The following is a 15,142-nucleotide window of genomic DNA, read 5'->3' on the forward strand; positions in this document are numbered from 1 at the left end:
TTGTATAAACAAAACAGGACATGCACACTTTAACCAACCCATCATTTCAGTGACAGGGTCTGCCACACGACTGTGACTGATATGACGGGTTGGTTTGGACCCCCCCCAAAAAAGAAGCAATTAATCTCTCCTTGCACAAACTGGCTCTACAGAGGCAAGATGTCCACCTCATCATCATCCTCCGATATATCACCGTGTACATCCCCCTCCTCACAGATTATCAATTCGTCCCCACTGGAATCCACCATCTCAGCTCCCTGTGTACTTTGTGGAGGCAATTGCTGCTGGTCAATGTCTCCGCGGAGGAATTGATTATAATTCATTTTAATGAACATCATCTTCTCCACATTTTCTGGATGTAACCTCGTACGCCGATTGCTGACAAGGTGAGCGGCGGCACTAAACACTCTTTCGGAGTACACACTTGTGGGAGGGCAACTTAGGTAGAATAAAGCCAGTTTGTGCAAGGGCCTCCAAATTGCCTCTTTTTCCTGCCAGTATAAGTACGGACTGTGTGACGTGCCTACTTGGATGCGGTCACTCATATAATCCTCCACCATTCTTTCAATGTTGAGAGAATCATATGCAGTGACAGTAGACGACATGTCCGTAATCGTTGTCAGGTCCTTCAGTCCGGACCAGATGTCAGCATCAGCAGTCGCTCCAGACTGCCCTGCATCACCGCCAGCGGGTGGGCTCGGAATTCTGAGCCTTTTCCTCGCACCCCCAGTTGCGGGAGAATGTGAAGGAGGAGATGTTGACAGGTCGCGTTCCGCTTGACTTGACAATTTTCTCACCAGCAGGTCTTTCAACCCCAGCAGACTTGTGTCTGCCGGAAAGAGAGATCCAAGGTAGGTTTTAAATCTAGGATCGAGCACGGTGGCCAAAATGTAGTGCTCTGATTTCAACAGATTGACCACCCGTGAATCCTTGTTAAGCGAATTAAGGGCTCCATCCACAAGTCCCACATGCCTAGCGGAATCGCTCCGTGTTAGCTCCTCCTTCAATGTCTCCAGCTTCTTCTGCAAAAGCCTGATGAGGGGAATGACCTGACTCAGGCTGGCAGTGTCTGAACTGACTTCACGTGTGGCAAGTTCAAAGGGCATCAGAACCTTGCACAACGTTGAAATCATTCTCCACTGCACTTGAGACAGGTGCATTCCACCTCCTATATCGTGCTCAATTGTATAGGCTTGAATGGCCTTTTGCTGCTCCTCCAACCTCTGAAGCATATAGAGGGTTGAATTCCACCTCGTTACCACTTCTTGCTTCAGATGATGGCAGGGCAGGTTCAGTAGTTTTTGGTGGTGCTCCAGTCTTCTGTACGTGGTGCCTGTACGCCGAAAGTGTCCCGCAATTCTTCTGGCCACCGACAGCATCTCTTGCACGCCCCTGTCGTTTTTTAAAAAATTCTGCACCACCAAATTCAAGGTATGTGCAAAACATGGGACGTGCTGGAATTTGCCCATATTTAATGCACACACAATATTGCTGGCGTTGTCCGATGCCACAAATCCACAGGAGAGTCCAATTGGGGTAAGCCATTCTGCGATGATCTTCCTCAGTTGCCGTAAGAGGTTTTCAGCTGTGTGCGTATTCTGGAAAGCGGTGATACAAAGCGTAGCCTGCCTAGGAAAGAGTTGGCGTTTGCGAGATGCTGCTACTGGTGCCGCCGCTGCTGTTCTTGCGGCGGGAGTCCATACATCTACCCAGTGGGCTGTCACAGTCATATAGTCCTGACCCTGCCCTGCTCCACTTGTCCACATGTCCGTGGTTAAGTGGACATTGGGTACAACTGCATTTTTTAGGACACTGGTGAGTCTTTTTCTGACGTCCGTGTACATTCTCGGTATCGCCTGCCTACAGAAGTGGAACCTAGATGGTATTTGGTAACGGGGGCACACTGCCTCAATAAATTGTCTAGTTCCCTGTGAACTAACGGCGGATACCGGACGCACGTCTAACACCAACATAGTTGTCAAGGACTCAGTTATCCGCTTTGCAACAGGATGACTGCTGTGATATTTCATCTTCCTCGCAAAGGACTGTTGGACAGTCAATTGCTTACTGGAAGTAGTACAAGTGGGCTTACGACTTCCCCTCTGGGATGACCATCGACTCCCAGCAGCAACAACAGCAGCGCCAGCAGCAGTAGGCGATACACGCAAGGATGCATCGGAGGAATCCCAGGCAGGAGAGGACTCGTCAGAATTGCCAGTGACATGGCCTGCAGGACTATTGGCATTCCTGGGGAAGGAGGAAATTGACACTGAGGGAGTTGGTGGGGTGGTTTGCGTGAGCTTGGTTACAAGAGGAAGGGATTTACTGGTCAGTGGACTGCTTCCGCTGTCGGCCCAAGTTTTTGAACTTGTCACTGACTTATTATGAATGCGCTGCAGGTGACGTATAAGGGAGGATGTTCCGAGGTGGTTAACGTCCTTACCCCTACTTATTACAGCTTGACAAAGGGAACACACGGCTTGACACCTGTTGTCCGCATTTCTGGTGAAATACTTCCACACCGAAGAGCTGATTTTTTTGGTATTTTCACCAGGCATGTCAACGGCCCTATTCCTCCCACGGACAACAGGTGTCTCCCCGGGTGCCTGACTTAAACAAACCACCTCACCATCAGAATCCTCCTGGTCAATTTCCTCCCCAGCGCCAGCAACACCCATATCCTCCTCATCCTGGTGTACTTCAACACTGACATCTTCAATCTGACTATCAGGAACTGGACTGCGGGTGCTCCTTCCAGCACTTGCAGGGGGCGTGCAAATGGTGGAAGGCGCATGCTCTTCACGTCCAGTGTTGGGAAGGTCAGGCATCGCAACCGACACAATTGGACTCTCCTTGTGGATTTGGGATTTCGAAGAACGCACAGTTCTTTGCGGTGCTACTGCTTTTGCCAGCTTGAGTCTTTTCATTTTTCTAGCGAGAGGCTGAGTGCCTCCATCCTCATGTGAAGCTGAACCACTAGCCATGAACATAGGCCAGGGCCTCAGCCGTTCCTTGCCACTCCGTGTGGTAAATGGCATATTGGCAAGTTTACGCTTCTCCTCCGACAATTTTATTTTAGGTTTTGGAGTCCTTTTTTTACTGATATTTGGTGTTTTGGATTTGACATGCTCGGTACTATGACATTGGGCATCGGCCTTGGCAGACGACGTTGCTGGCATTTCATCGTCTCGGCCATGACTAGTGGCAGCAGCTTCAGCACGAGGTGGAAGTGGATCTTGATCTTTCCCTAATTTTGGAACCTCAACATTTTTGTTCTCCATATTTTAATAGGCACAACTAAAAGGCACCTCAGGTAAACAATGGAGATGGATGGATACTAGTATACAATTATGGATGGACTGCTGAGTGCCGACACAGAGGTAGCTACAGCCGTGGACTACCGTACTGTACTGTGTCTGCTGCTAATATAGACTGGTTGATAAAGAGATGATGTAGTAGTAGTAGTATGTATGTATAAAGAAGAAAGAAAAAAAAACCACGGGTAGGTGGTATACAATTATGGACGGACTGCCCAGTGCCGACACAGAGGTAGCTACAGCCGTGGACTACCGTACTGTACTGTGTCTGCTGCTAATATAGACTGGTTGATAAAGAGATGTAGTAGTAGTAGTATGTATGTATAAAGAAGAAAGAAAAAAAAACCACGGGTAGGTGGTATACAATTATGGACGGACTGCCCAGTGCCGACACAGAGGTAGCTACAGCCGTGGACTACCGTACTGTACTGTGTCTGCTGCTAATATAGACTGGTTGATAAAGAGATGTAGTAGTAGTAGTATGTATGTATAAAGAAGAAAGAAAAAAAAACCACGGGTAGGTGGTATACAATTATGGACGGACTGCCCAGTGCCGACACAGAGGTAGCTACAGCCGTGGACTACCGTACTGTACTGTGTCTTCTGCTAATATAGACTGGTTGATAAAGAGATGTAGTAGTAGTAGTATGTATGTATAAAGAAGAAAGAAAAAAAAACCACGGGTAGGTGGTATACAATTATGGACGGACTGCCCAGTGCCGACACAGATGTAGCTACAGCCGTGGACTACCGTACTGTACTGTGTCTGCTGCTAATATAGACTGGTTGATAAAGAGATGTAGTAGTAGTAGTATGTATGTATAAAGAAGAAAGAAAAAAAAACCACGGGTAGGTGGTATACAATTATGGACGGACTGCCCAGTGCCGACACAGAGGTAGCTACAGCCGTGGACTACCGTACTGTACTGTGTCTGCTGCTAATATAGACTGGTTGATAAAGAGATGTAGTAGTAGTAGTATGTATGTATAAAGAAGAAAGGAAAAAAAACCACGGGTAGGTGGTATACAATTATGGACGGACTGCCGAGTGCCAACACAGAGGTAGCTACAGCCGTGGACTACCGTACTGTACTGTGTCTGCTGCTAATATAGACTGGTTGATAAAGAGATGTAGTAGTAGTATGTATGTATAAAGAAGAAAGAAAAAAAAACCACGGGTAGGTGGTATACAATTATGGACGGACTGCCGAGTGCCGACACAGAGGTAGCTACAGCCGTGAACTACCGTACTGTGTCTGCTGCGACTGGATGATAAATAATGATATAAAAAATATATATATATCACTACTGCAGCCGGACAGGTATATATTATATAATGACGGACCTGCTGGACACTGTCTGTCAGCAGAATGAGTTTTTTATAGAATTAAAAAAAAAACACCACACAAGTGAAGTCACACGACGAGTGTTTAACTTTTTCAGGCAATCACAATATAGTATACTATACTACTAACTATACTGGTGGTCAGTGTGGTCAGGTCACTGGTCAGTCACACTGGCAGTGGCACTCCTGCAGCAAAAGTGTGCACTGTTTAATTTTAATAATAATATGTACTCCTGGCTCCTGCTATAACCTATAACTGGCACTGCAGTGCTCCCCAGTCTCCCCCACAATTATAAGATGTGTGAGCTGAGCACAGTCAGATACGAGTGTTTAACTTTTTCAGGCAATCACAATATAGTATACTATACTACTAACTATACTGGTGGTCAGTGTGGTCAGGTCACTGGTCAGTCACACTGGCAGTGGCACTCCTGCAGCAAAAGTGTGCACTGTTTAATTTTAATAATAATATGTACTCCTGGCTCCTGCTATAACCTATAACTGGCACTGCAGTGCTCCCCAGTCTCCCCCACAATTATAAGATGTGTGAGCTGAGCACAGTCAGATATATACATAGATGATGCAGCACACTGGGCTGAGCAGTGCACACAGATATGGTATGTGACTGAGTCACTGTGTATCGTTTTTTTCAGGCAGAGAACGGATATATTAAATAAAACTGCACTGTCTGGTGGTCACTGTGGTCAGTCACTAGTAAACTCTGCACTCTCTACACAGTTCTACAGTACTCCTAATCTCCAGTAAATCAGGTCAATCTCTCTCTCTCTCTCTTCTAATCTAAATGGAGAGGACGCCAGCCACGTCCTCTCCCTATCAATCTCAATGCACGTGTGAAAATGGCGGCGACGCGCGGCTCCTTATATAGAATCCGAGTCTCGCGATAGAATCCGAGCCTCGCGAGAATCCGACAGCGTCATGATGACGTTCGGGCGCGCTCGGGTTAACCGAGCAAGGCGGGAAGATCCGAGTCGCTCGGACCCGTGAAAAAAAACATGAAGTTCGTGCGGGTTCGGATTCAGAGAAACCGAACCCGCTCATCTCTACTTATTATAGTATGACTGGTAGCGTAGTGGAAGGTGCTGGGGGCTATATGAATACATGGTAACAAATAGTGTCATTATTTCTCAGCAGGAATATGTCAGCCTTACCTCCACACTTACCTCTTCTGCCGCTGATTCCATGTTCCCATGACCCCATCTAATTTCCCTGCAAAGAGATCATTGTTAAACTCTGTAGAGAGTCGCTGGATGTCGGGGTCGGGGTCTGTGATCTCCCACGATTCATCCACTATTGATATTTTGTCACTAAAAACATTGTCACACTCCTCGGTGCAATCCTGCACACGCCGTTCATCACGGGCCTCCATCTTCCTCCTCTGCCTAGAACTGAGTACTTCGTAACCGCAAGGTGCTTGGCATGTAAGCCACAGCGCAATGGTGCCTGTGCGGGTCACAATGGCTGGCTGCACGGTGGCTGGGATGTTACTGATAGTACATACTGAGAGGTGATAGGTGCAAGTAAGGTCATTCCTGTCCGCATAAGGGACATTTTGCCATAAGCAGTCAGGGCCGGTATAAGGACAGGATTAGCTAATGTTTTATACAGGGCCGGTTCAAGCGGCCCGGGCAGGAAAAGGGGCGTGGCCTAATACAGGGGCGTGGTCAGTTACGCCCCCTGTACATTGCTAGCGCCGCTTGAATGCACAGCAAAAGGTCCTCTCCACGAAGGGAAACTAGACGCTATGCGTCTAGTTCCCTTCGTGGAGAGGACCTTTGCTATGCGGTGCGCGATGACGTCATCGCGCACCGCTCAGCAAAGTTACTCTCCACGAAGGGAAACTAGACGCATAGCGTCTAGTTCCCTTCACAGGAGGCGGACGGGGACGGCAGCGGGCAGCGGAGGCGGACACAGCGGGCAGCAGTGGCGGATCTTGCCACGGTGCGGCGCCCTCCGGATGGCGCCAGCGCCCTCCGGAAGGCGGCGCCCCGGGCAAAAGTCCTGCTTGCCCGTGGCAAGATCCGCTACTGGTTTTATATAGAGAGCAATTCCACTCTGTGTAAGGGACAGTTTTTATGCTTCCTCGTGACCAGGACCACAAAAAAATGGCTGACAGGAGCCCCTATACTGGTCACAAAATTAGTTCTAGTAGCTACACTCTCAGTCACTCCTATATTAACTTATTAAGGCGATATATACTATTCTACTGACTAGTTAGTAGCTAACAACTGAAAGCAACAAAACTGCATTCTACAAATCAGCCACTAGATGGAAGTATTGGCTCATGACTGAAAGAAGAAAGCCTTGTATCATAAGGAACTGAAGTACCTCCTCGCTTAGCAGAATTCATTTTATTTATGATCAGGTATTTATATATTGCGCACACATATTCCGCAGCGCTGTACATGGATGTTTCGGTCACTCACATCAGTCCCTGCCCCAGTGGAGCTTATATCTATATTTTCTATCATATGGACATACTTGAGTTTTATAGTAGCCTACAGATATGTTGGAGTGTGGGAGGAAACCCACGTACACAGGGGAGAACATGCAAACTACACACAGATATTGCCTCATCAAGAATTAAAATCATGACCTCAGGTTGAGGTAGTAATGCTAACCACTACACCAACCATGTAGCCACAGGGGTTCACTACGATATGCCGGCGGTCGGGCTCCCGGCGACCAGCATACCGGCGCCGGGAGCCCGACCGCCGGCTTACCGACAGTGTGGCGAGCGCAAATGAGCCCCTTGCGGGCTCGCTGCGCTCGCCACGCTACGGGCACGGTGGCTATTTTATTCTCCCTCCAGGGGGGTCGTGGACCCCCACGAGGGAGAATAAGTGTCGGTATGCCGGCTGTCGGGATCCCGGCGCCGGTATACTGTGCGCCGGGATCCCATCAGTCGGCATACTAAAGACCACCCAGCCACAGACAAACCTTATCTGCCTTTTTTTGGAGGACTACCCGCAGATATTAGCATCCCCCCCCCCCCCCCCCCCGAGATTTAAGAAGGAGGGACCACAGTACTGAGATCTCGGGTGCAATTGCCACCAAGACCCTATCTGTGTGGAGTATGTTATCTATGCATTTGCTAGGGAACATTGGGGGACATTCCGAGTGGATCGATCGCTATTTTTTGCAGCGCTGTGATCAGATAGTTGCCACCCATAGGGGAGTGTATTTTCACTTTGCAAGTGTGCGAACGCATGTGCAGGCGAGCACTACAAAAAGATTTGTGCAGTTCCTGAGTAGGTCTGGACTTACTCAGCCGTTGCTATCAATTCAGACTGTTCGTGTCCGGAATTGATGTCAGACGCCCGCCCTGCAAACGCTTGGACGCGCATGCGTTTTTCCAACCACTCCCTGAAAACGGTCAGTTGACACCCACAAACGCCTTCTTCCTGTCAATCTCCTTGCGATTGGTTGTGCGATGGAATCTTCGTTAAATCCATCGCTCAGCAACAATCCGCTTTGTACCCGTGTGATGCGCTTGCGCATTGCGGTGCATATGCATGCGCAGTTCTGACCTGATCGCAGCGCAGCGAAAAAACCTAGACTGTAAGCTCCACTGGGCAGGACTGATGTGAATAGCTATTTATGCTATGTAAAGTGCTGTGTAATATATGTGCTCGATATAAAGATTAGAAATATTTGCTGTGTACCTGCGGTAACGCTGATTTATGTCTCCTCTGGTCATTACAGGGTTAGTTGTGAAACACATAAAAAGGGGATTTTGAGAATAATTCTCTTTTAAGTTAACGAAACATTAAACCGTTTCTGAGCTCTGCACAATCTGGTTTCTACCTCGCAGGGCTAAAATAGTATTATTATAGAATGTAATTGGATAAGCGTAGAGTATAATTCAAGAATTCTTTCTGCTTTAAGAATGAAGTTTCCAAGAAGCAGTAATTGCCCCTACATTCTCTAATAAATACCAGGACTTGAACTTGAATCCACACTGATGAATTTCAGAATCTAATAAGCAACTTAGATTTTATCTCTATGGAAGAGGAAATTAGTTATTGCAATGCTCTCTGTATTATATAGAGGTAACTGATAATCTCAGTGTTATATGGAGGTCACTGTGATGCTCTTTGAATTATATAGCAGTCACGGATACTCTCTAAATTACAGTATATGGTGGTCACTGGTGCTCTCAGTATTATATGGTGGTCACTGTGATGTTTTCTGTATTATAAAGAGGTCACAGATACTCTTTATATTATATGGTGGTCACTGATGCTCTTTGTATTATATGGCAGTCACCGTGATGCTAGCTGCATTTCTATGGCGGTCACTGTAATGCCCTCTATATTATATGGGGATCACTGTGATGCTTTCTGCATTATATGGTGGTCACTGTGGCGCTATCTGCATTCTATTGCAGTTACTGCAATGTTCTCTGCATTATATGGTGGTCACTGAAACTCTCTGTATTATATGGAGGTCACTTATGCTTTCTGTATTATATGGCGGTCACTGTGATGCTCTCTGTATTATATGGTGGTCACTGTGGCGCTATCTGCATTCTATGGCAGTTACTGCAATGTTCTCTGCATTATATGGTGGTCACTGAAACTCTCTATATTATATGGAAGTCACTGATGCTCTCTGTATTATTTGGCGGTCACTGTGATGCTCTCTGTAATCTCTGCCAGTTACTGCAATGTTCTCTGCATTATTTTGTGGTCACTGTGATGCTCAGAGATGGCAATAGCACTAATTAGCTTCTCCATAGGTAGACAAGGAAGGCAACGCCTAGTTATAGCCGTTTCCCGGCTGCGGGCTTGTTATATATTGAGCAGATGGAATTAGGTCTCTTTTCCTATTGACAAATAGATCCCTAATATAATGAATTACTCCCAACACTCCATGTCATTAATATACTGTATGACAAAACAACCAGCGCGTGGGACAGAGGTCCCCGCGACACTAAAGGGAAAATGCATCTGCCACAAACCATATATAGCTGTATAATATAGCTCTACTCAGATCCCTCTACGGCATACGGTCGGTGTGAGTCCATGTTTTGCTTGGCGTGGGCGTCTATTGGGGTCATACTATATTATTTGTCTGTAGCTCTACTGTAATAAACCTTCGTCTTTTTCTCTGACCCATAGCCCTACAGTTTTCATGCAATACACTCTATTTATTTGCAATGACTCCCCGGGATAATGGCGGCTTCTGCATTACACAGTATCTCTCACCCCGGCCTTATACCGTACATCTGCCCGGAGGAGAGGGAACAGGTAATAATGAGCAGTGAGAGGCGGAGGTGTATATTGGGTTTCTGAGTCTTTGTAAGGCCCGGCCCCCTGTAAACCAGTCTCTGCAGAGTCTCTGCTGTGTGATACACTAGCTGACCAGTAATCTGAGCCTGACATAATTATATAGGAGTGATACACAGAGCAGGGGAAACCAGGAGCTGAGAGACTTCCTCACATAGCAAAGACAGAATGAGAATTGCAGCATCTTCCCTTCGCTGAAACTTGGCGGAACTGGCAGTAAGTGTACCTATAGATGTGTAGGTGCCTCCATGGCTGGATGAAGACCTCGCTCTTCATTTGTAGATCTCCTTTCCCCGAGTGTCACATCTGGATGTGTCGATGACAATTTGGCGCTGTTGTTCTGCTCGGGGGCCAGCCGCACGACAGCGGCTAAGTCCCCCCGTAGCCGTCGAATCCCGGAGGTCATGAATTTCTTAAGAAGGTACCTGCACTGCAAGCTGGGAGGACAACTCCACCTGCTGAAATTTCTCCTCACCGTACACGACAAATGATAATTCCCTGATAATCGTCTGCAGATTATATTGTTATAACAGGTGAGTAGTGGTGCCAACGATTAGAGCTGCCATGTTACAGAGTATAATGGGTGAGCAGTGACATCATATCAGGAACACTATGCTGACCTAGCACTGTAGATTATAAGGGTAGTATGTGCTGTATGCATGATGTCTGTATTTGGTTGAGGAGCTTGTGGCTGCAAATTATACGGATATTACAAGTGACCGATGACCTTTGTGAGCGCAGTGAAGAAAACTGCGGGCTGAGGGGGTGATTCAGAGGTGGACGCAGAGGCACCTGCATTGCCGGTCATCCGCCTGCGACCTTTTGAAAATACCGCTGCATAGCCCATAATACGGACCATCTCCGTGCCTGCGCTAAGCCACCTCCCTGTCACCGCACATATATGCGCCTGCTATATTTCATTACCCTTCTCCCTGCGTGCGCCTGAAACTTGCAACTGCGACTCTGCGGCTGAGTCAGAAATGCACGTCGCTGATCTGCACTGCGCATGTGCGGATCTCTGTATGCCAGATCGCTCGCAGTGCCACCTCAGCCGCAACAAGATTGATATACTGCGGCCTTTTGGGGCGGGGGGAGGCGACGCAGCAGCAACGCAAGTAACGTCCACCTTCTCATCACCCCATTTGTACAGACACGGTCGGGACACATGCCCGGTGCGACTTTATTGCATGCGCAGTGGCAAAATAATCACTCCACGACTCACAACAGTGGCTGGATCAGGCCCAAGTGCTGTAATAGAGGACACGGAACACTGAAGCATCTTATAATGCTCTCTGTAATATTCAAGTGATACTGATATACATATAAATAATATCTTTATCATCAGTGAGTTCTGTTGTCATCACTTCACAGTTCATTAGGAATAAATAGTATATTCTAAAAAATATAGCAGACCCCTATTGTACATTATAACAATATAAAAATGGATCCTTGGTACTTGGTAGGGGGGATACGGAGGGCTGCACGTAAGAGAAGATTACCTCACTCGGGTTCATGACCTCTCACTAACCATTATTAGATCCAACAACACGTTATATTACACTTTGCAGCAACAAAGGTTTATGTGTTTTCAAAATTTCCTGTCAGAACTTGGTATCTGATACATCTACCTCTGTTTACCTTATGCAGGCATCACAGTGGCACAGGGGTTAGCATTGCTTGGGGCCTATCTCTGTGGAGTTTGTTTTCCTTGTTTTAGCTTTGTGCGCCAGTTTCCTCCCAACTCCACAGATATACTGGAAGGTTGAGTGGCTTCTGTGAAAGTTAACCCCAGCATGTACACGCGTGTATGTATGTACAGTATGTATGCATGTATGTACAGTATGGGAATATCCATTTTAAGTTCTACCAGCGAACAGTGCTGCACACAGTAATCACCAAGAAAATGGAGTGGCGGCCATTTTCCTGGTGATTTGCGCATGTGTAATAGAGATGTCTCCAGGAAAAAATAAGATTTTACTCACCGGTAAATCTATTTCTCGTAGTCCGTAGTGGATGCTGGGTACTCCGTAAGGACCATGGGGAATAGACGGGCTCCGCAGGAGACTGGGCACTCTAAAAGAAAGATTAGGTACTATCTGGTGTGCACTGGCTCCTCCCTCTATGCCCCTCCTCCAGACCTCAGTTAGGGAAACTGTGCCCGGAAGAGCTGACATTACAAGGAAAGGATTTGGAATCCAGGGTAAGACTCATACCAGCCACACCAATCACACCGTACAACTCGTGATAACTATACCCAGTTAACAATATGAACAACAACTGAGCCTCATTAAACTGATGGCTCAGAACAAAAAACCCTATAGTTAAGCAATAACTATATACAAGTATTGCAGAATTCCGCACTTGGGACGGGCTCCCAGCATCCACTACGGACTACGAGAAATAGATTTACCGGTGAGTAAAATCTTATTTTCTCTGACGTCCTAGTGGATGCTGGGTACTCCGTAAGGACCATGGGAATTATACCAAAGCTCCCAAACGGGCGGGAGAGTGCGGATGACTGTGCAGCACCGAATGAGCAAACTCAAGGTCCTCCTCAGCCAGGGTATCAAACTTGTAGAATTTTGCAAACGTGTTTGATCCCGACCAGGTAGCAGCTCGGCAAAGTTGTAAAGCCGAGACCCCTCGGGCAGCCGCCCAAGAAGAGCCCACCTTCCTTGTGTAATGGGCTTTGACTGATTTAGGATGCGGCAGTCCAGCCGCAGAATGTGCAAGTTGAATCGTGCTACAGATCCAGCGAGCAATAGTCTGCTTTGAAGCAGGAGCACCCAGCTTGTTGGGTGCATGCAGGATAAACAGCGAGTCAGTTTTTCTGACTCTAGCCGTCCTGGAAACATAGATTTTCAGGGCCCGGACTACATCCAGCAACTTGGAAGCCTCCAAGTCCCGAGTAGCCGTAGGCACCACAATAGGTTGGTTCAAATGAAACGCTGATACCACCTTAGGGAGAAATTGGGGACGAGTCCTCAATTCTGCCCTGTCCATATGGAAGATCTGATAGGGGCTTTTACATGACAAAGCAGCCAATTCTGACACACGCCTAGCCGAAGCCAAGGCCAAAAGCATGACCACTTTCCACGTGAGATATTTCAACTCCACGGTCTGAAGTGGCTCAAACCAATGTGATTTTAGGAAATCCAACACAACGTTGAGATCCCAAGGTGCCACTGGAGGCACAAAAGGGGGCTGAATATGCAGCACTCCCTTAACAAAGGTCTGAACTTCAGGCAGTGAAGCCAGTTCTTTTTGAAAGAAAATAGACAGGGCCGAAATCTGGACTTTAATGGATCCCAATTTTAGGCCCATAGTCACTCCTGACTGTAGGAAGTGCAGAAATCGACCCAGCTGAAATTCTTCTGTTGGGGCCTTCATAGCCTCACACCAAGCAACATATTTTCGCCATATGCGGTGATAATGTTTTGCTGTCACATCCTTCCTAGCTTTTATCAGCGTAGGAATTACTTCAACCGGAATGCCCTTTTCCATCAGGATCCGGCGTTCAACCGCCATGCCGTCAAACGCAGCCGCGGTAAGTCTTGGAACAGACAGGGCCCCTGCTGTAGCAGGTCCTGTCGGAGCGGCAGAGGCCAAGGGTCCTCTGAGATCATTTCTTGTAGTTCCGGGTACCAAGTCCTTCTTGGCCAATCCGGAACGATGAGTATAGTTCTTACTCCTCTCTTTCTTATTATCCTCAGTACCTTTGGTATGAGAGAAAGAGGAGGGAACACATAAACCGACTGGTACACCCACGGTGTCACTAGAGCGTCCATAGCTATCGCCTGAGGGTCCCTTGACCTGGCGCAATATCTTTTTAGCTTTTTGTTGAGGTGGGACGCCATCATGTCCACCTGTGGCCTTTCCCAACGATTTACAATCAGCTGGAAGACTTCTGGATGAAGTCCCCACTCTCCCGGGTGGAGGTCGTGCCTGCTGAGGAAGTCTGCTTCCCAGTTGTCCACTCCCGGAATGAACACTGCTGACAGTGCTATCACGTGATTTTTCCGCCCATCGGAGAATCCTTGTGGCTTCTGTCATCGCCATCCTGCTTCTTGTGCCACCCTGTCGGTTTACATGGGCGACCGCCGTGATGTTGTGTGACTGAATCAGCACCGGCTGGTTTTGAAGCAGGGGTTTTGCCTGACTTAGGGCATTGTAAATGGCCCTTAGTTCCAGAATATTTATGTGCAGGGAAGCTTCCTGACTCGACCATTGTCCTTGGAAGTTTCTTCCCTGAGTGACTGCCCCCCAACCTTGGAGGCTTGCATCCGTGGTCACCAGGACCCAGTCCTGTATGCCGAATCTGCGGCCCTCGAGAAGATGAGCACTCTGCAGCCACCACAGCAGAGACACCCTGGCCCTCGGGGACAGGGTGATCAGCCGATGCATCTGAAGATGCGATCCGGACCACTTGTCTAACAGATCCCACTGAAAGATCCTTGCATGGAACCTGCCGAAGGGAATTGCTTCGTAAGAAGCTACCATCTTTCCCAGGACTCGCGTGCAGTGATGCACCGTCACCTGTTTTGGATTCAGGAGGTCTCTGACCAGAGATGACAACTCCTTGGCCTTCTCCTCCGGGAGAAACACCTTCTTCTGTTCTTTGTCCAGAATCATACCCAGGAACAGCAGACGCTTCGTAGGAACCAGCTGCGACTTTGGGATATTCAGAATCCAGCCGTGCTGTTGTAGCACTTCCTGAGACAGTGCTACTCCGACCAACAACTGCTCCATGGACCTCGCCTTTATAAGGAGATCGTCCAAGTACGGGATAATTATAACTCCCTACTTTCGAAGGAGTATCATCATTTCGGCCATTACTTTGGTAAATACCCTCGGTGCCGTGGACAGACCAAACGGCAACGTCTGGAATTGGTAATGGCAGTCCTGTACCACAAAACGGAGGTACACCTGGTGAGGTGGGTAAATGGGGACATGTAGGTAAGCATCCTTGATGTCCAGTGATACCATGTAATCCCCCTCTTCCAGGCTTGCAATAACCGCCCTGAGCGATTCCATTTTGAACTTGAACTTCCTTATAGAAGTGTTCAAGGATTTCAAATTTAGAATGGGTCTCACCGAACCGTCTGGTTTCGGTACCACAAACATTGTGGAATAGTAACCCCGTCCCTGTTGAAGGAGGGGAACTTTGATTA

General features: G+C 47.6%; 1 protein-coding gene across 3 annotated transcripts in view; it reads right to left on the reverse strand.

Moving 5' to 3' along the window:
- SYCE1 (synaptonemal complex central element protein 1) overlaps window positions 1-15,142 on the reverse strand; it is an 81,942-nt gene that overhangs the window by 30,005 nt on the left and 36,795 nt on the right. For 2 of the 3 annotated variants that reach the window (XM_063936052.1, XM_063936051.1), the window contains exon 1: window positions 5,844-5,884. The exons of the other annotated variant lie outside the window; for it this stretch is intronic. In XM_063936052.1, the coding sequence (XP_063792122.1) occupies window positions 5,844-5,872 (29 nt within the window). In that variant the 5' untranslated portion in view covers window positions 5,873-5,884. Of the gene's footprint in view, window positions 1-5,843; window positions 5,885-15,142 lie in introns of those variants that run through there. 3 annotated transcript variants of the gene reach the window in all.

This window comes from Pseudophryne corroboree, chromosome 8, assembly GCF_028390025.1.
Source record: "Pseudophryne corroboree isolate aPseCor3 chromosome 8, aPseCor3.hap2, whole genome shotgun sequence".
NCBI classification, from domain to species: Eukaryota; Metazoa; Chordata; class Amphibia; order Anura; family Myobatrachidae; genus Pseudophryne; species Pseudophryne corroboree.